The 19,114-nt window shown below is 51.7% G+C and overlaps 1 protein-coding gene across 6 annotated transcripts; it reads right to left on the bottom strand.

The window, feature by feature from the left end:
• Positions 1 to 515: 515 nt before the first annotated feature.
• On the bottom strand, positions 516 to 17,665 carry COQ8B (coenzyme Q8B). 6 transcript variants are annotated; one of them, XM_006215003.4, is made up of 15 exons: positions 17,342 to 17,665; positions 16,612 to 16,716; positions 16,355 to 16,474; positions 16,155 to 16,221; positions 14,528 to 14,605; positions 11,433 to 11,555; positions 11,204 to 11,289; positions 10,012 to 10,152; positions 9,853 to 9,934; positions 8,951 to 9,044; positions 6,785 to 6,926; positions 6,531 to 6,638; positions 4,485 to 4,550; positions 1,699 to 1,785; positions 516 to 1,335 (listed from the first exon to the last, which is right to left on the bottom strand). In XM_006215003.4, the coding sequence occupies exons 1-15, from the start codon at positions 17,579 to 17,581 to the stop codon at positions 1,054 to 1,056; spliced, it is 1,821 nt and encodes a 606-aa protein (XP_006215065.2). In that variant the 5' UTR covers positions 17,582 to 17,665; the 3' UTR covers positions 516 to 1,053. The 6 variants fall into 6 exon arrangements, with proteins under 6 accessions (XP_006215065.2, XP_015103996.2, XP_031537659.1 ...); XM_015248510.3 differs by lacking the exon at positions 17,342 to 17,665 and adding an exon at positions 17,129 to 17,224; XM_031681799.2 differs by lacking the exon at positions 17,342 to 17,665 and adding an exon at positions 17,125 to 17,194.
• Positions 17,666 to 19,114: the final 1,449 nt, after the last annotated feature.

Below are 19,114 nucleotides of genomic sequence, written 5' to 3'. Positions count from 1 at the left end.
AGAAGCGGTGACGAGGCATTTTTTCCAAGGAAGGGGAGGGGGAGTGAACAGACCCCAGTGTCCTGGTGCGAGGTCGGTTTAGCTTTGGGGCCGTGGGCACCAGGCTGGGCCCGGGCGCGGTTCGGTCCACAGAAGCGCCCCCGCTCCCGCCCGATCCTGTGGGTTTGGCATAGCAGCTGGCAGTGGCATTAAGGCCCATTAGCAAAAGCGTGGTTGCTGGGAGCCAAGGCAGGGGGAAGGGTAGCCAGGAGGCTGGGAAGTGGTGTGTAAGTGTTTTGGGGGGGGGAGGCCTACTCAGCTGCCGCAGCCTTCAGAGCAGGTGGTCAGCACGTGCGGGAGGGGTGGGGTGGGGGGTGGGTATGGAAAGGGGAGAAGGAGGTTCCCGGCAACAGATGGCCCAGGCAGGACTGGGGCTTTCAGACAAGAGGGTGGGTGGAGGCTGGCCATCTGCACCTGGAGGCTGCCTGCGAACTCCTCCTCCGTCCCCCCACCCCAGTGTAGAGAAAAGAGCTGGGGAAGGGGAGGGTCACTTTTATTAGGACTGAAGTTTCAAACACTGCTCCTCTCAACCCCACCCCAACACACAGGGTGGAACTGGGGAGAAGGCAGCTGGTGGAGGGGTGAGGGAGGCAAAGGTGAGGGCTGCCTCCACCAACCACCATCCCTCCCCTTTCACTGGCCACATCTGTGGGAGACCCGAGGCAGGGGTGAGGGGCTTCTCTTGAGGAGTCTGGCTGTCTATGATGGTGTGCACAGGGGCCTAAGGCTCTCTCAATTGTTGGCAGAAATAAATTACTACCTGGGTAGAGTTTCTGGATCCCCACTTTGGAGTGGGGAGAGCAGGATATGGGGGTATGAAGCTGGGAGTTCCCTAGTCCCAGGGTTCCCTTGAGCAAGACTGGAAAGCCCAAGGTGGGTCCCCAGACCTGAAGTTGAGTGGGAAGAAGGCCTCATAGCCAGAGATGGCCTGCTATGGGGCCAGAATCCCGAGATGCAGGCTCTTTGAGGGGTCTGAGCAGATGTCCCCTCTGGTCTGGAGGCTTTGGGCAGTGGCTATGCCTGGCGGCTGGCCCAGTAGCGGTGGTAGGTGTCCTGGAAGAGATCCCGGCAGGCGATGTGGGCACGGAGGCGGGCGCAGGCCAGGAAGGCGCCTGCCAGCTTTCGGTGCAGGGCATAGGTCTCCTCAGGCGGTGGGCGAAGCCGGTGCTGCAGCAGCACAGGGATGAGGCCCTGCACACGGCGGGCATTATCACCAGCCCCAAAGTCGTAGGGGCCCTGGGTGGCGAAGGGTTCCCCCAGGATCATCACTGCCTCCACGTGGGCATCTGAGAATGCCTAAGGGTGGGGGAGACCAGAGGCACCCAGTGTGGACATACAGCCCACTGGGACTATATGTCCCAGGGACAGGCAGCCCTCCGTTCCCCCAGTATAAACACAAGCCCCCAACTCCCCAAAGAGTAATAAGCAGCCTCCATTCCCGGACCCCCGGTATCCACCAGCAGTCCTCCACTCCCTCCCTCTAGAATAGGTAAGTGGTGCCCATTTTCTTAGGGTTCCTGAGTAGCGAAGCAGCCCCCATCCCCCCTCTCCTCCCCAGAGCCCCCAGTAGAGATAAGCAGCCCCCTTAGAGTTCCCCATTCATCCCCAGTAGAGACAAGGAGCTCCTCCCCAAGAAATAACAGTCCCTACTCTCCTAACCTTGGTTTCAAAGCCTGTGAGGAATCTGAGGTCCCTTGATTTCTGCAGGACCTGGTCTCTGTCTCCATTGGCTGCAGCCATCACCACCTGAGGAGATGGATGTGGGGCCCAGGGTCAGAGAGGTGCAAGGAAGGGTCTGGAGGTGGGAGCCAGAAGCCTGGCCCAGCCCATACCCACTTCCATTCTCATCTACCAAAGCCCTCTCACCTAGAGGCCTCTCCCTCCCCACCTTACTGTCTGTGTCTCTTTCAAGACTGTCTCAGAGCCTGGGGCTGGGGTGATCAGGGGTTCTGCCCACCGGGCTGGGAAGGCAGAGTCTGCCTGGAAACTACAACAGTGAAACAGCACAGAGGAAAACGGATGTCAAGTGATGCCCATGGGTATAAACACTCAATTGGGCAAGAATGTGACCATGACCCAGAACTGCCTCTGGGCCCACCTCTGTGATCATATTTCCTGCAATGGACTTAAGAGCCCCATGAGGGCAGGGATCCTGGTTCGGTTTAGTCCCAAGTGGCACAGGGTCCAGCACTCAGGAGGCCCTTGGTGAAAACTGTTTAGCAAATCAGTGTTCGGAGCTAAGCAGCTCTCCAGCCATGTGGGAGGGACTGGAGTTGAGGTCGCAGGAACAGACACACAGATGCGGGAACCAGCCAGCTTTGGCTCCATCCTGGATTTGCCACTTGCCAGCTGACTACGGGCAGGTCACTTTGCCTTTTGGGGCTCCGCTTTCTCATCTGTGAAGTGGGGATGATGAAAGGATCTTCCTGGCGGGATTTGGGGAGGATGAAGGAGGAGTGTCTGCAGAGCGCTCAGCACAGTGCGCTTGGGTAGGAAACACTGTAAATAATACGAGGTACTACTATTAATAAGAGGTGGACATGGGGGTCCCTATTTCACAGAAGAGGAAATAGGCCTGGAGTAGGGACTAGCAAGGCGGGGAGTGGAACTGGGACAAACCCTGCACCACGGAGTTGTCCCTTCTTGGGAGGAAGGGGAACACAGGATTAAATCTGGCAGTTCTGTTCTGTCCCAACTCCCCCTGCCTGAGCCTGTCTGGCCATCTGTCATGCCTATGGTCCTCGGGGGCCAGTGTGACAGGGCTTTTTTAAACTGGTAAAGGCTGGGACGGTGGCAGGAAGGCCACACCGAACAGGCCTGTAGTGGGGAGGGGTACGAGAAGTCCCAGCTACCTAGAAAGGCCCCAGCTTTGTACCTCAAGGGACCTGCAGAGAGGGCCCCTAAGGAGCCTGTGTGTGTGTGTTTGGGGGGGGTGTTACCAGCTCCTTCCTGTCCCCATCTAAGGGGTGGCCCCACCATCCTCCAGTCCTCAAGACAGAGCCCTGGGCCTTGTCCCTGATACCTCTCTTCCCCACCCACCGCCTCCCTGGGCTCCCTGCCTGTCTTAAAAGACCACTTGTTATTCAGGGGTTTTCTAATTCTATGTCCCTCCCCTGCTCCAGTCCTTTCCATGGCCTCCCAGGGCACTCAGATGAAGTACAAGCTGCCGAGCATGGCTTCGGAGACCCCGGAGCAGTGGGTTCCTGTCTCACCGCTGGCTCCTGCTCCATCCCCACTTGCCTGCCCAGTCTGAAAGTGAACTTCCTTTCGGTCCTCTAGGACCTCTAGGACCTTACTACTCGGAGTGTGGTCCTTCTACCAGCAGCTCTGGCGTCACCTGGGTGCATGTTAGAAGGCAGCATCTTAAGCCTAACTCCAGACCAGAATCTACATTTTAACAGGATCATGGTGGGGGGTGGGTTCTCATCCACATTAAAGTTTGAGAAGTGCTGCTGTAATGGGACTATCCCGTCTCAGCCCTTGGCCTTTGCATATGTGATCTGTTTGGAATACCCTCTGAGCCTCTTCTTGATTGGTCTCCTCATCCTTCGGGTCTCAACTCTTGTCTTCTCCTCCGGGTAGCCCTCCCTGACCCCCTAGGCTGGCCGGGCTCCTCCTCCAGGCTCCCTCAGTCCCCTGTGCTTCTCCCACCCCAGCCTTGATCACCCTGGGTCCTTTCTGTCTGTCCTCCTACTGGACTGTGAGTTCTGTGAAGGCAGAGATCTGGATTTGGATTGGTCACTGTTGTCCCCGATATCGCCCAGAAGAGGATTGGGCACAGAGCAGGGTCAGAGAATGTCTGAATTGATGACTCCATGATTAGAAGACCCAGCTCCAATGTCCGACCTCCACAAATTAATGAGATGGTGTTTTCTGTGGCCTCTGAGACAGATCAACCCCAGCAGGTGGGAAGGACAGGCAACATAAAGTGAGGGAACACTTCCTGAGGAGAAAGCTGCCCCCTAGGGAGCCCCTGGCGGGGAGGTATGTGAGCACAGGGCTGGAGGCCAAGGCCCTGGAGAGCACGCCGGGCATCGGGCATCGGGCATCGGGAGGGGGCGGGATGGCCGTTGTGGGCCTCTCTCTTAGGTGGGGGCTCGTTGAGGGTTGGGAGCATGCACTCGGAACCCAGACTCCCTGAGTGAGAATCCCAGCTTTGCTGTGACCTTGGGCAAGTGACTTACCCTCTCTGGGCCCTTCTTACTTAATCTGTAAAATGGGGCTAAAAATGGTCCTGACCCCCTAGAACTGCTGTCTGGTGTAGATCAGTTACCACACGCACAGCACTTAAAACAGAACCTGACATAATTATTAAGTGCTTAGGATTTGTTAGCTGCCATTAATACCATTATTCTTTGTTTATTACTTCCAGACTGTATTTCTCCTTTTTGACAAACCTTAGTGTCTAGCTTGAGGCTCAGCCTGTCAGAGCTGGGGGGACTTACCTCAATGTAATGGTCTGTGAATTCGGTCCCAAATTCCCGGCTTGCACCAAAGTCCAGCAAGGTCACCTGGGAATGAGGGGTGGTGAAAGGGACACTAGGAGTCCACCAATGCTCCCCATTGTCTGTTGAGGGTGTCCGTCTCTCTCTCCCTACACGCTGTCCCTCCTGCCAGAGTCCCTGCCAGCTGCCTCCCTTGGCTCCTGGCCTCTGATCTCCACGCTTCCAATCTACCCTTACATGAAGCCAAAGGGACCTGGCTTAGATTTTTTTTGGTCCTAATGGTTTTCACATTAACACGTTTTAGGCACAGTGAAAAAATCTGGAGAATAATAAAATATATGGAAAAGTAAAATGAATACCCACAAATCCCACCACCCTGCTTAAAATACAATATACTACCAATCTAAGTGGGGGCTGATCCTACCTCTCCCATGTCCCCACCCTCTCTTCCAGGGTCATCATTTTCCTGACATTATTATTATTATTAAATTAGTTCCTGAAATTCCTATGCATGCATTGCTACATTTTCTACATAGATGTAGACTCGTGAATGACACATAGCAATGTTTTGCATATTTTAAAGCTTCATATAAATGGTATTTATGATAGTTATCCTGCAACTTCTCAAAATGGTTTGGCAGTTCATCAGCTTCAGTGCTCCAGCTCATTCATTCACTTTTTTCACCACCAGGTAAGATTTTGTTGCCTGAATATATCACTTTATCTGGCTGACGGGCACTGTAGTTGTTTCTGGGTTTTGCTATTAGAAGCAGTGCTCCATGAACACATGTGTAAGTTTCTCTACGACAGTGGAGTTCAAACTGTTGATTACAACTCATAGTAAGAAATGCAGATTATACTGCACACCAGTGCCCCTGCACATATAAATATAAAATAAAAGTGTCCCGAATAATACAGATCCCTCCCATCTGCAACACATTCTATGCCTTTAAAAACAAAATCTGCTGTTGAGACCCAGTAAGTTGATGTCAGGACTCATATCACCCCAACACCTCCCTGGGGTGTGAGCCTTGGCGGGATGCTGCGTGTCTGTGCACGTGGGGGGAAGGGGTGGCAAGGGACTGAGGCTAGACTTCAGCGGGGCCATGTCACATTCAGCACAGGGCTCACTTAATCCTGAGGGTGTTAGGAGCTGTGGAAGGGACAGCTTGTCCAAATTCGTGTTTTAGAAAGATCTGTCTAGGGACCGAATGGTACAGACCACTTTGGAGAGCCATTTGGCAGTCACGCCTGCTGGGAGTCTTTTAGTCCAAACTCACCCCCCAGGCCTGTGTCCTTTGCCAGGAATGCTCTTCCCTGCTCCCCAGATGGCTGTCCTCCCCTGGTCTTTCAGGCTTCAGCTTCCTTGTCCCCACCCACTCCAGGCTGGGTCAGCCACTTTCCCTGGCTTCCCACTGCCCCCTGTGCCTCCTGTGCCTCCTGCATCACTGGCCCCTCTGGCTTGTGCTTCCCCATCAAGGTACTAATTACTCTAGGTCATATTGCTTGGTGACGGGTCCCCGCATTGGACTGGAAGCTCTGGGAAGGCAAGGATCAGGGCTGTCTTGGCATCATTGTCAAGAGGCAGTAGGTGCTTGGTATGTTCTATGTGAAGGACAGGTGGGGTCATGATGACTGTCTTCCAGAAGCTGTGCTCCCTCTTCTCCACTGCCATTAGGAAGCCACTGCTTAGCCAGGGACTCCATTTCCCAGCATCCTTTGCACCTAGACTAGCCATGTGACCGGTTCTTATCAATGGAATGGTGAAGGGAATGATGGGTCACTTCTGGCCAAAGCAGTTAGCCAGGAGGTTATCCTGTCAGCCTCTCTTTCCCCTTCCACTGGCAGGAGAACCTTTCAAACCTAGGGGATGGCACACTCACAAAAGGGAAGGAGCCTGGGTCCCTGAATCACTGCCTGGGGGAGGGCCACTCTGGCCTATTATGTGGGTAATGAACTACTGTTGTGTTGCGCTACTGAAATATCGGGAAATATCTGTTACAACAGCTAATGTGCTCTGCCTGATACACGTCACAAGGAACCAACCTGATGGCTGGAGGCGTCATACAGGAAGTTGGCCCAGTTGGGGTCCGTCTGCATGAATCGGAACTCAAACAGCTCCCGGAGACACAGCCTCAGGAGTTGGAAGCAGATCTAGGGTGGGGAGGAGTAACAGACATCTCAGAGTCACGTGCCCCTATAAAACCCTCTGTGGCCTGGAGAGGGACTGTGGGTCTGGCCAGCCCTGCCAACCCTGCCCTGGGGCAGCACCCTCCCTACTGTCCCACAAGACCATGTACCTGGTTCCGGACCTCCTGGCTCAGGCCCTGGCACTGGTCCAGGGGGACTCCTCCGGCCAACTCCATGCCCAGCACCCGTGTTGTGCACAGCTCCTGAATCACGGCCGGCACCCGAAAGAAGGGGTCGCCTGCCAACAGCTGCCTGGTGCAGGTGGGAGGGAGGTGACAATACTTCATGCTCTGGGCCCCTGTGGCCCTGCTTGAGACTTTCTCCTCCTCCAAGAAGTCTTCCATGAATAGCCTATGTCTTGCCTTCCCTCTTCCCCTCCTCTTCCTTCTGTCTGCCCTGACTGATGGCCAGTACCTGGTTGGACTGACATTCATGCAGACATTTCATTCATTCACTCATTCATTCATTCAACAAATATCTCCACATCACCTACTCTGTGCCCCTGCCTAAGCTGGGCGCTGTTGGAGACTCAGTTACCACTTTCTTACTGGAAACACTTCTCTGATTTCTGGCCACCCCAAGAGGAGCTCAGTGTATTAAGCTTGATGAGTGTTACTTTCTCTTCAACTTATTAATTAGTCCATCCAAAAAACGGTCACTGAGGTACAAATCTCCAAGTCCATAGTGATACTTGTTGGCCACTCCCTGGAGTCATTAGTCTGCACATTGGCTAATAAAGGGAAAGAACCCTTCTGGGTGTTGTCCCTGTGCTGGATGATGCTGGGTGACAGAGCAGTGATGAGCCCGAGGTGTGCCCCCCCCACACACACCAGAGACTACATGCTAACGAACAAAAAGACCAGTAATAGATTGAGGTAAGTGTGTCAACGTCGGATTTGGAGGTAAAGAATGTGAGTAGGGATCTACCTGTGGGACGGCTGGAGCTGGGGGGAGGGAGGGACAGGGAGATGGGGAGGGGCCAGAGAAATGATGTGGGGCTTATTCTAAGAGCCCTGGGGAATCCGTGGGGAGATGGTCTCCTCAGATCCCACTTCACACTCTCCTTCGCCAGATCTTGCTTTGGGGGCTTGTATTTTTTTGTCCTTGTTTCTGGTTTTATTTATTTATTTAATTTTTTAAATGGAGGTACTGGGGATTGAACCCAGGACCTCATGTATGCTAGGCATGTGCTCTACCACTGAGCTACTGAGCTATACTCTTCCCCCATCGTCCTTGTTTATAAAATCTCTGATGTTTGAACCGCTCCTTATGGGCCAGGCCTCTGCTGAGCATTGAGTCAGACCGTTCATCCTTGCTGTTCCTAAGGAGGATATTCTCCTGGGGCCACTCTGCAAATTAAGGCTGCCCAGCCTGTAAAGGGTGACCCTGGACTGGATCCCGACTGGATCCCACATCTGAGCCCATGCCCCTAACTGCTGCCTTCTACTGCCCGTTGTCTTGCTTCGTACCTACGGAGCTTGGCTCAACGTGCGGGCCACACTTCACACAGTGGCAGACGTCACTGGGGTGTAGTTAGTTGCTGCCTATCACAATGCTTCTAAGTTACAACCACTGTTCCACAAAGATGCAGTTCATTCATTTTTGATGCTGTATGATATTTTGCTGATGAATAGACCATAATTCATACATCTATCCTGCTAAATGACTCTGAGAGATTTAGACTGTTTCCAGTTTGGGGCTACTGCTGCCCTGAGTATTCTGGAAAAATATGAAGGTGTGTACTGGCATAAATGTCCCTAGAGTATTTAGCCAGGGAGGCACCTGCTGGGTCATATGGGAATACTGAGCCTCGATGATGCCAAACCACTCTCAGAAATACTTGTGTCAAATTCTCCTGTCCACAGTATATAAGGGATGCCTGGGAGCCCTGTTCTCTCCAACTCTTGACACAGACTGACTGCTTCATCTTTGCTAGTCCAGTAGGCATAACGGTATCTCGTGTGACAAAGTGCCTGTGGACAAGTCCATCTCCCCCACCAGCCTGCAGGGGTTCTGTGTCCCATTTGACAGATGAGTAAGTAGAGACATCAAGAGAGAAGTGACCTGCCCGAGCTCACAGACAAGGACACAGGGGAATGAATGAAGTAGTGAGAGAAGGGATGGATGGAAGAACAAATGAATGAAAAGAGTCTGTCAGCCCCACCCCAGGGCTCTAGCTGCCAGAGGCTGTGGGGGCACCCACTTCCTTCTCAGGCTGGGAGGGGAGCTGGAGGGAGGAAGGGGGCCTCCAGGGGCCTGTAGGAGTCTCAGCTCACCTGAAGTTCTGAGCACAGGCCGCCTCACGACGGTAGTCACACTCCCAAGCCATCTCCCGCTGCAAGGCCTGCAGGCTTTGCTCGGCAAACAGGCCTGGAGTAGGGGGTGGGGGTGGGCAGCCGTGTCAGTCAGGGAAGGCCACAGCCTGCCCCCTCCCCTGGCCCCTGCCCAACCCCCAGGCTCCCACTCAGGGGCGTCTTCTCTTGCCAATTGTGTCTCTCACTCTCCGTCACCGTCTTACTGTCCCTCACGCCTTTTACCCACCTCGTTGGTCCACGCACTGCCCCTCCATCCTTTGTACAATGGCGGGCTCTCCAGAAGCTTCTCTGCTGGGGTCTCTTTCTCAGACACACATACCACTCCTTTGGCATCTTTCATAGTCACACGTGCCATCTCCTCTCTGTCCCTTTTTCATACCCTCTCACATGGCTCTCTGTGCTTCTTAAGTTTATTTCTAGGCCCAACTCTTCCTCACTCTCTCTGTCTCCCTCTTGCACATGTGTGCACACACACACACCCCCTCCTACCCAACTCCATTGCCTTCAGGCGCTGTCTCATGTGCTGTAACACAAACGTGAGGTCCCACTAACTCTCCCTTCCTGCTGCCATGGCCTTTTTCCAGACCCTCAGTCCCCCTCTGCACACCCTGTGTGTGTCTGTTTCTGGATTTGGGCCTGGGCTTTGGTGTTTCTGGGTCTGTCAGGATCTTTTGGTCTGTCTCTTTCTCATACACCCTTATCCTGGGTGTCCCTCCCCACCTTAGTGTCCCTTCATTCTGTCGCGAACACCCAGACTCACACACAGTCACACCCTGCCCTGAGCTGCCCATTCCCCTTGTCCAGCCCCATTCTCTCTCCCCAGGGCATCCCTCCCATGGTCAGGGGTGGAGTGGGTGCCTCACCCTCGGGCAGGGCCACGCTCATCTTAAGCACCGCCAGCAGGTTCTGGACATCGCTTTGGATGCTCTGGGCAACACCTGGGTACTATGGTGGGTAGGGGGGAGAAAGTCACAACTCTGGGGTGACCAGGTGCCCACCCCCCGCCCTGCCTCCCTTCTCACCTGGATCTTCACAGCCACCTCTGTCCCATCCCTCAGCACGCCCTGGTGCACCTGTCCAATCGAGGCAGCAGCAAAGGGCACCTCCTCCAAAGAGGCCATCTTGGCCTGCCAGTCCCTGCCCAGCTCCTCTTCAAGAACTCTCTGGGGAGGGTGGTCATAACCATCATCACCATGGTTTCAGGCAGCGGGAGTTCACGCCCCATGCTGAGCCTTTTCTGTGTGAATAACCCCATTCACCACCCGCTGGGCCCTAGGCCGAGCTCTCGCTGCTACCCCACTTTACAGATGAGGAAACTGAGGCTCAGAGAGAGGTCTTCGGCCAAGGTGATGAGCCAGGCGCCAGCAGACCTGAGCCCACATTCCCGAGGCCGTGCGGGTTGTTACGGGCATTGCTATTATATATAGTTAAGATTGATAAGAATCTTCCATTATACTCGTATATTGTATTGTTAACTCAAAAAATAATGTGATAAGAAGACCTAAAATTTACAAAGAGCTTCCTGTGGGCAGGGTCCTGTTCCGAGTGGCTCAGAGAGGGGCAGTGATTGCCCAGGGTCTCATGGCAAGGGAGCAAACAGAGATCAGAAGGAAGGCAGGCGGCTGGATTCTGGATTCCACACCCTTACCCAGTTATTAGAACAGCTCATGTCTCGGGCACTTACTCAGTGCCAGGTGTTGTGCCGATCAATTTACAGACAATTTCTCCTTTAATTAAAAAAAACAATAATAATAACAGCTAACACATGCATGTCACTCATGGTGTGTCGGGGCTCTTCGACGTGCTTTACATACGCTGATTTCCATAACCCCACGATGTGGGCACTGCTTTCACTATCCCCATTTCACAGATGAGGTCACTGAGGCACAGTCTATATGTCTGAGATCACACAGGTAATAAGTGGCAAAGCTGGGGTTTGAACTCCCAAAGTCTGGCCTCTGACCACTGCCCTTCGCTGCCTCTTCAACAGCCCTGATGGAGCCCTGAGCCTGCCGGGGACTGGACTAAGTGCTCTGCACCATTCTCTCATTTAAGCATCACAGTAACCCTATGAGATGTGTGCTTGAGTGATCCCCATTAAACAGATGGGGAAACTGAGGCTCAGAGTCAGACAGGGAGTAGGGCTATGAAGCCCGGAGGGTGAGGCAGGTGGAGCATGCCTCCCTTGCCAGCCTTCCCTGGCTGGGCACTCACCAGCATCTGCCAGCGTGGCATGAAGTCGGCACTCTGACGGACCCGCTCGAAGATGTGCTGCAGCTGGGGACTGATGAAGCTGTTGTCTTGGGAGACAGTGGGAAGAGGGAAGCAGTGAGGGAGGAGGCCAGAAGGGGCCCCTGTGGGAATATCTGAAGTCGAGGCTTGGTGGTGGGTGGGGTGGAGTGGAACTAAGGTCAGGGCTCAGGAGTCGAGGGTCATGCTGTACCCTGGATGCTGAGCATTTGGCCAACCTTGAGGGCGGCCCCCCGAACTGTACACAAGGTCTGCACAATCCGCTCAGCATTGGCCTCTGACAGGAAAACACTGGATCCCGGCCGGGAGCCTCCCTCTGGGGTGGAGAGAAGAATCATTAGTATGGCAACCACAAAGATCATCATCATGACACCACTGCAGACCCACCAGAAGGGCTCAAGTGAAACAGACAATACCAAGTGTTGGCAAAGGCGTGGAGACCCTAACGCTCACACCGCCAATCAGAGTGCCATGGCCCAAGCCCTCTGGAAAACAGTGGGGAAGTTTCCAGTAAGGCACACACCTATACCCAATGCAGTTTCCCTCGGAAGTCTGTCCCCAAGAGAAATGCATAAATGTGTCCACCAGCAAATAGTCCAAGAAGGTTCATGGCAGTGCTATTCATAACAGTCCCAAACTAGTAATAACCCAAGTGACCACCAGCAGAAGGAACAGAGGAACTGGGGAATAATCACAGGGTGACTATTCCAGTAGTGACTAAACAACCTGCAAGCACCACAGCAACACGGCTGTTCTCTCTAAAACAGAACATTGAGCAAAAGAAGCCAGACACATATGAGGGTACGCTGTCCGATGACATTGGCATAAGGAGGAAAAAACAGGCAAAACTAATCTCGGGGGGTCAGAAGCCAAGACCACAGCTACCCTTGGTGGGGGGAGTGGCCAGGACAGGACCCGAGAGGAGCTTCTGGAGAACGAGGGCAGCGGTTCTCCAAGTGTGATCTGGGGAATCCCTGAGACCCTTCAGGAGGGTCTGTGAGATCAAAACTATATTTTTAATATATTATTTGCCCCTTTTGTATTCCCATTCACCCACAAATGTTCAGTGGAGTTTTCCAGAAGCTCTGGGACTGGTGATGATGCCACTGCTCTGACAGCAGAGAGAGAGAGAGAGAGAGAGAGGGAATCTGTGTGTGTGTGTGTGTGTGTGTGTGTGTGTGTCCCCTCTTGTGTTTAAAATTTTTTTCAGTTTTAATCTCTAATACAGCAAATATCCCTAAATATAACCCACAGAAACAAGCTCTTGGGGTTCTCTTTCTATTTTTTAACAGCTTTATTGAGCGATCATTCACATATAATTCACCCATTTAAGGTGCACAGTTCAATGGCATCTAGTATATTCAGAGTCATGCAACTGTCCCAACAACCAATTTCACAACATTTTCTTTCTTTTTTTTTAAATGGAGATACTGGGGATTGAACTTAGGACCTCATGCATGCTAAGCAGGCGCTCTGCCACTGAGCTAGTCCCACCTCCTTTCAGAACATTTTCATCACCCCAAAGAGAAACCCTGTACCTGTCAGCAGTTACCCCCTCCCATGTCCCCCACCCATCTCCCCCGAGCCCCTAGAAACCACTAATCTTTCTGGGTCTATAGAGTTTTCTCTTCTGGACACTTCAGATAAATGGAATCATACAATCATACAATATATGGACTTTTGGATCTGACTTGTTTCCCTTAGGATAGCGTTTCAAGATTCAACCACAGGGGGAGGGTATAGCTCAGTGGTAGAGCATGCACAAGGTCCTAGGTTCAATCCCCAGTACCGCCATTAAAAATAAATAAATAGATAAATAAATAAACCTAATTACCTCCCCACCAACAAAAATAAATAAATAAATAAAAGATTAAAAAGAAGAAGAAAAAAGATTCAACTACATTATACCATAGTTTTTAGTATTTCATTTCTATTTATGGCTGAATAAATATCCTTCTATGTGGATATAACACATTTTGTGTATCCATTCCTCTGTTTGGTAAGGGTGTATAGGGATCCTGAGACTAAAGAGTTTGAGAACTGCTGTTCAAGGGTTTCTTGATCTGGGTGCACAGATATGCCCACTTTTTAAAAATGAACCAAGGGGGTAGTGGTATGGCTCAGTGGTAGAGAACATGCTTAGCATGCATGAGGTCCTGGGTTCAATCCCCAGTACCTCCATTAAAAAAAAGAAAGAAAATGAACCAAACTGTATGTTTATGATGTCTGCACGGTTCTATATGCAAATTATATTATCATTTAATAAAGCATTTATTAAGCTTTTGTTTCATAAAACATTCATTGAGCTCTTTATTGAGGGTTCCTTGTGCCAGGCAGAATTCTCAGTGTCTGTGTGGATTGTCTGTCTGAACCCCCACAGTCTCCCCAGAAAGTAAGAACTACCAATGCTTTAATTTTCAAGATGAAGAAGCAAGAGATTCAGAGAGGTACAGTACCTGGTCCTGGGTCACACAGCACAAAAGTGGCAGAGCAGGGTGTAGACTCAGTCTGGCCTTACCCGAATCCTCCACCTCCCCCCAACTTTTTATTTTGAAAATCTGAACAGACTGAAAGGTTGCATTCACAGTATCACAAACAGCTGCACACCTGATTCAACATTTTAACATTCTGCCTTAACCCGGCTTATCTGTGCATGTGTACACAGACAGTGACTGTTACTTCGGCTGACCGATTAGCATGCAGTTGCACTCCACCTGTGCTAAGAGTAAGAATAATCCCCTACACAATCACAGTGCCAAAATCACACCCAAGAAAACTGACACTAATTCTCTAATACAGTCATACTGATTTTCCCAATTGTCCCCAAAAGTCTTTTAGGGTCAGTGTTTTCAGACTGATACCCAATCATGGTTCACACATTCCAAATGTCAGTTAGTATCTCTCTAGTCTCTTTTGAATCTAGAATATCCACCCCTGTCTTTGTTTCATGATGTCGCCGGATTGGGGAATCTTCCTCATAAATTCTGATCTCTACACAGCTTGGTCCATCTCTATTGTACCCAGACCCCCATCGGCACTCCTATGTTCAGCTTTCCTCTCCTGCTCACAATTAGGAAGTCAACTTCACAGGGCTTACATTTTTTACTCACCTGACACGCTGTGACACATCGCCACCCAGACAGCAGCTCTGCCCTATTCCAAGCACTCCAACATGACTCTAAGAGGTGCCTGTATTATCATCACCTCCATTCTCTGGATGAGGAAACTGGGGCTCTGAGAGGTGAAGCCACTTGCCCCAGGTCACATGGCAAAGCCAGGGTCACTCACCTGATTGTAGATGTCCTCCCGGCAGGGACTTCTTGGCCACCTCGGCCAGTGCACCCAGCCCCAGGCTCACAGCTAGTCCTGGGGAGTGAGACAGGAGTCTGAGCACCCATTTGCCTGGGCATCTCCTCCCCTCCAGCACCCATCCTCACCGACTCTCTCTCCTCTCTGTCTCTCTCTAAGCACACCTGCCTCCCAGCTCTTTGTAGTCAACTCTCTGCATCTCTGTCTCCAACTCAATCTCTTACTCACTCTCTCCCTGCTTGAGGTTCCCTTCAAGGTGAGGCCACCTCCTTCTCTATCCCTTTCCTTGTTTCTGGCTCCCGGGTCTGCAGTTCTCACCCTTGGCTGCACACAGTCAGGTGAGGAGTTTCTGTAAATACGATGCCCAGGCCTCACTGCTGACATTCTGGTTAAAAGGACCTGAGATAAGGCCTTAGAATTCTTTTTCTTTTAAGCATCCCAGGTGGTTCTAGTGTGCAGCCAAGGGTGAGAAGGCCCTGAAACGATCCCCACAGGTCTCTCTGTCCTCCTATGACCCCTGTTTCTCTGTCCGCATCTCCTCTCCTTCCTGGTCACCTCTCCTTTTCTAGCTCAGTTATTTCTCCATCTCTCCCCTACCCTCCACCTGGCACGGCTGTCCAGGCCTCTTTCCCTTGGTTCCTCCTTTTGATGTTATCTCTTCGGCTCTGATTTCCTCTGCCTCTTCTGTCTCCTTGTCCTTAAAGACATCTCAAGTCGCTCTCCCCCTCTCACTGTCACCATCTCCATAAATAATCGTAGCTGACATTTCTGAGCACTTTGTCCATGCCAGGAACCGTTCCCGGGGCCTTATATGCATTGACTCATTTTTCTCCTCACTCCCTCGTTAAAGAAATTTTACAGAAAAACTTCCCTCTGACAGAAAAGGAAACTGAGGCTCAGAGAAGTTAAGTAACTCATCTGGAGTCACAAAGTGAGATTCAGCAGTATCACCCCCTTGCACCCTGGACAGCCCGGTGTCAAAGCTCTAACCAGTGCATTTGACTCCTTCTTTATAAGGTGAATTGGTATCGATATGCATGACTGGGACATTATGCTGTGCACCAGAAACTGACACACTGTAACTGACTATACTTCAAAAAAAAAATCTTCCAATTTAAAAACAAATTTGTACCATGATCCACAGTAAAGAAGGCATTTGCATTATAATTAGTAGAGACCAATGTATTATATACTGTTTTATGAAGCAAGACTTTCCTTTACTCTACATGTGCACTCATATTTTCCATTCTGTTATTTCTAATGCTGGTTGCAGCCTACTAAATTATTTCATACAGATGGTAACATGAAGTTTGAAAAATCCTGCTGATGACCTGGGGTCAAGTCACTTCACCTCCCTTAGCCTTCATTTCCTCATCTTTAGAATGGAAATAAATATTCATTGATTCAGTGCGGAAAGATCACAGGTATATGGGGCCTTGCACATTCCAACTTCTCAATAAACATTACGTTCCTCTCTACTTCTATTGGTTTTGCCTTCATTCTCTTTCCATCTCTCTCTCCCCTGTCTGATTCACTCTCTCCCTTGCTTCATTCTGTAAATGTCACCTCTTTGATCTAGGTCATCATCTCCCAAGGTCATACCTACCCCCAAAGTTGGCCAAGCGGCTGATGCGGGAGGCGGGCACCTTGCGTTCTCGAGAACGGTCACTCAGCTGGGAAATGGGGAGAAGGTCTAAGGAGGGTAAGGTGGACAGAGCGCCCAGGGAATCCAACCAATCTGTCACAACACCCCTTCCCAAGCTTGGGAAGCCACCTGCCTTCATGGGATGTTACTGGGTGGGATACCTGGGGCCGGGGTGTCTTCCTGATCCGGGCCTCCCGTGCTTTGCGAATGTCCTCCTCACCCAGGCCCCTGCCAGGCCCATCCTGATGAAGCTTTTGGGCCCAAGAACCCCGAAATGGCCCCTGCAAGAGACGTGAACACTAGTAAGGAGTAGAAGGCACGGGGTCTGCCTGGCTCTTTTAGACCCCTCCTTGTCCTTTTTACTCCCTGAAGCCTCCCTCAGCCTTTTCCCTTCGGGGACCCCTCCTCAGCCTCTTACCCAGCGGCGGGGCCCAAGCCCCAGGGTCCCACAAGGCAAACCAATAGTCAGGCCCAGCTGTCCACAGGTCCTCCGCAGTAGGCCGCCTACCTCCAGCCACATTGTCTGGCGATGAGGAGAGATTATTTGGACAGGAGTTGTGGGACTGACCTCCCTGCTTTGCCCCTCTTTTCGAAGCCCGTGTCCACCCTGAGAATTCTACCAACCAAAGACTTTCTCCCCTGTTAATAGGCCCTCCAGTTTCTCCTCGTTCCCTCTCTCGTTGCTAGGAACCCATAGCTCTTCCGCACACCTCCCCAAACCACTTTCCCCTGTCCCACTTCCCTCCGCCGTTGCTAGGGTCCTCTCCCGTTGCTAGACACCCACAGATCCTCCAGGGCTACCCCGCCACTCCGCTGAGCACCCCCTCGTTGCTAGGCACCGCCTTCCCCTCGTTGCTAGGCACCCACAATTCCTTTTGTGCTCCCCCCTCTTCCATCCCGCTACGGGCCACCTCCCCCTGTTGCTAAGCACCCACGGCTCTCTGGCTCTGGGTCCGCCACGACCGGGGGCCTCCTGCGCTTCCGGGAGCCTCCATACGCCCGCCCCCTCCGGTCAGATAGCCAATGGCGGAGGAGCAGCTCGCTGACTGACACAGAATACGCCCCGCTGTGCGTGAGGGGGCGGGACCTAACGGTGGGCTAGGGCACTACCGAAGCACACACGTGCCATTTTATGCCCTTCCACTTACCTCAAAGTTCCTTGTATGCGGCGGACCTTTCCGTTTCCTACACGTCGTTATTTGCAAATATCCCTCTCCCTTACAAACTCCACACCCCTCTTTTGCGCGAACATTTTGTGAACCTCCCTTGTTTGTACCCCCAGTAGTCTCAACATCTCTCCTTTGAACACCCATTTTCCCAGGAAACATTTCCCTTCCACATGGAGCCCCTCTACTTTGCACACTCACCCTCTGCTTCAGTACCCACATCCTGGCACCCAACTTTCTCCCTTGTACGCATAACCCCCCCTGCCTTGCTCACCAACTGTTTCCCTCCGTGTGCATAAACCCCCTCACACTCAGCTCTTTGCACACTGGGCCCGTTCCCTCATACACCCTGCTCTCTCTGCTCCCCACCCACCTGCAGGATGCTGTGAGTGGGAGCCCTCTGTTTCCTGTCAGCCTGACATTTCCCAGAACACACTCAGCCAAGATTCCCAGTGCTGACTCAGGAGCCTTGGCATCCCAGGAAACCAGCTCCCAGCCCATTCTGAGTGTGTGTGTGTTATTGGTGGGGAAGGGAGGACAGGCTTAAAGCCTGCTCCCCCCACAATAGGCTGACTCACCCCTCTTCTCACAGTCTGGAATAGAAGCAGCTGGCTGGGGCATCTCTCCCACTACTGGGAGAAGAAGGGATGTGACGCTGCTCCTATAGAACCCCCTCCTCCAACCCTGACTAACCCTCTTTATTAGGAATCAGACCCCTCTGTCTCTGTCCCTGTGTTGTATGACCTCAGAAGAACCTCATCCCTTTCTGGATCTCAGCTTCCCAGCCTGTATGATGCATTAGGGGACACCCGTTATGACTTCTCATTGGTCTGTAAAGAGATGACTCATTTTGGAGCCCTGGGTCTGTGCCCAATGCCCCTTTCCAGGTGACTCAGTTTCAAGACAGAAACCACCCCTGTACCCCTCCAGACATAAAGGTCTGACTCAGAAGCTAGGTGGCAGCTCACCCTTGGGGGCAAAATATATAAAAAGCACCTATGACAATAACTAATTCTACAGGGCTGTGACTGATGGTACCAAGCCTGGCGCCACCTGTTTCACATGGGTGAGATCATATCAAACAGCCTGGTGGCTACAAGCAAAAGCTACAGGGTGGGAGAGCTCTGAGCCTCAGTGTTACCATTTGTGAAATGGGGCCATGGCATCCCCTCCTGCTCAGTGTTAGTGAGAGAGATTCAGTCAAACAATGTCTATAAAGAGCTTGGCGCTGGGCGAGGACAGTACAAGAGCTCTATACGTGAGACAATTTTCTTATGGAAAACCCATTCTTTTAAAATTTCTATTAAGCACTTACCATATGCTATTCTAGGCACTAAGGACACAGCAAGAAACAATACAGGCAAATAAACTTTGCCCTCTTGGTGCTGGCTTCTGGTAAGGGGCACAATAAACAAAATAAATAAGGATATGTAATAAGGTGTCACATGTTAAAGAGAAAAATAAACCAGGGAAGGGCAGGAAGAGGAGGGAAGACTGTATGTTCAAATAGGATGGTCAGGACAGGGGAAGGGTATAGCTCAAGTGGTAGAGCACATGCTTAGCATGCACAAGTTCCTGGTTCAATCCCCAGTACCCCCTGTACAAATAAATAAATAAATAAACAAACAAACAAACAAACAAACCGAATTACCTCCCCCCACCAAAATAAAAATAGGATGATCAGGAAAGTCCAGGTTGAGATGTCATTTGAATAAAGGCCTGAAGGAGGTGAGGGAAGACCTGAAGGAAGTGAGG

This window comes from Vicugna pacos, chromosome 9 (genome assembly GCF_048564905.1).
Source record: "Vicugna pacos chromosome 9, VicPac4, whole genome shotgun sequence".
Taxonomy (NCBI): domain Eukaryota; kingdom Metazoa; phylum Chordata; class Mammalia; order Artiodactyla; family Camelidae; genus Vicugna; species Vicugna pacos.
This window is presented reverse-complemented; position numbering and strand designations above follow the sequence as displayed.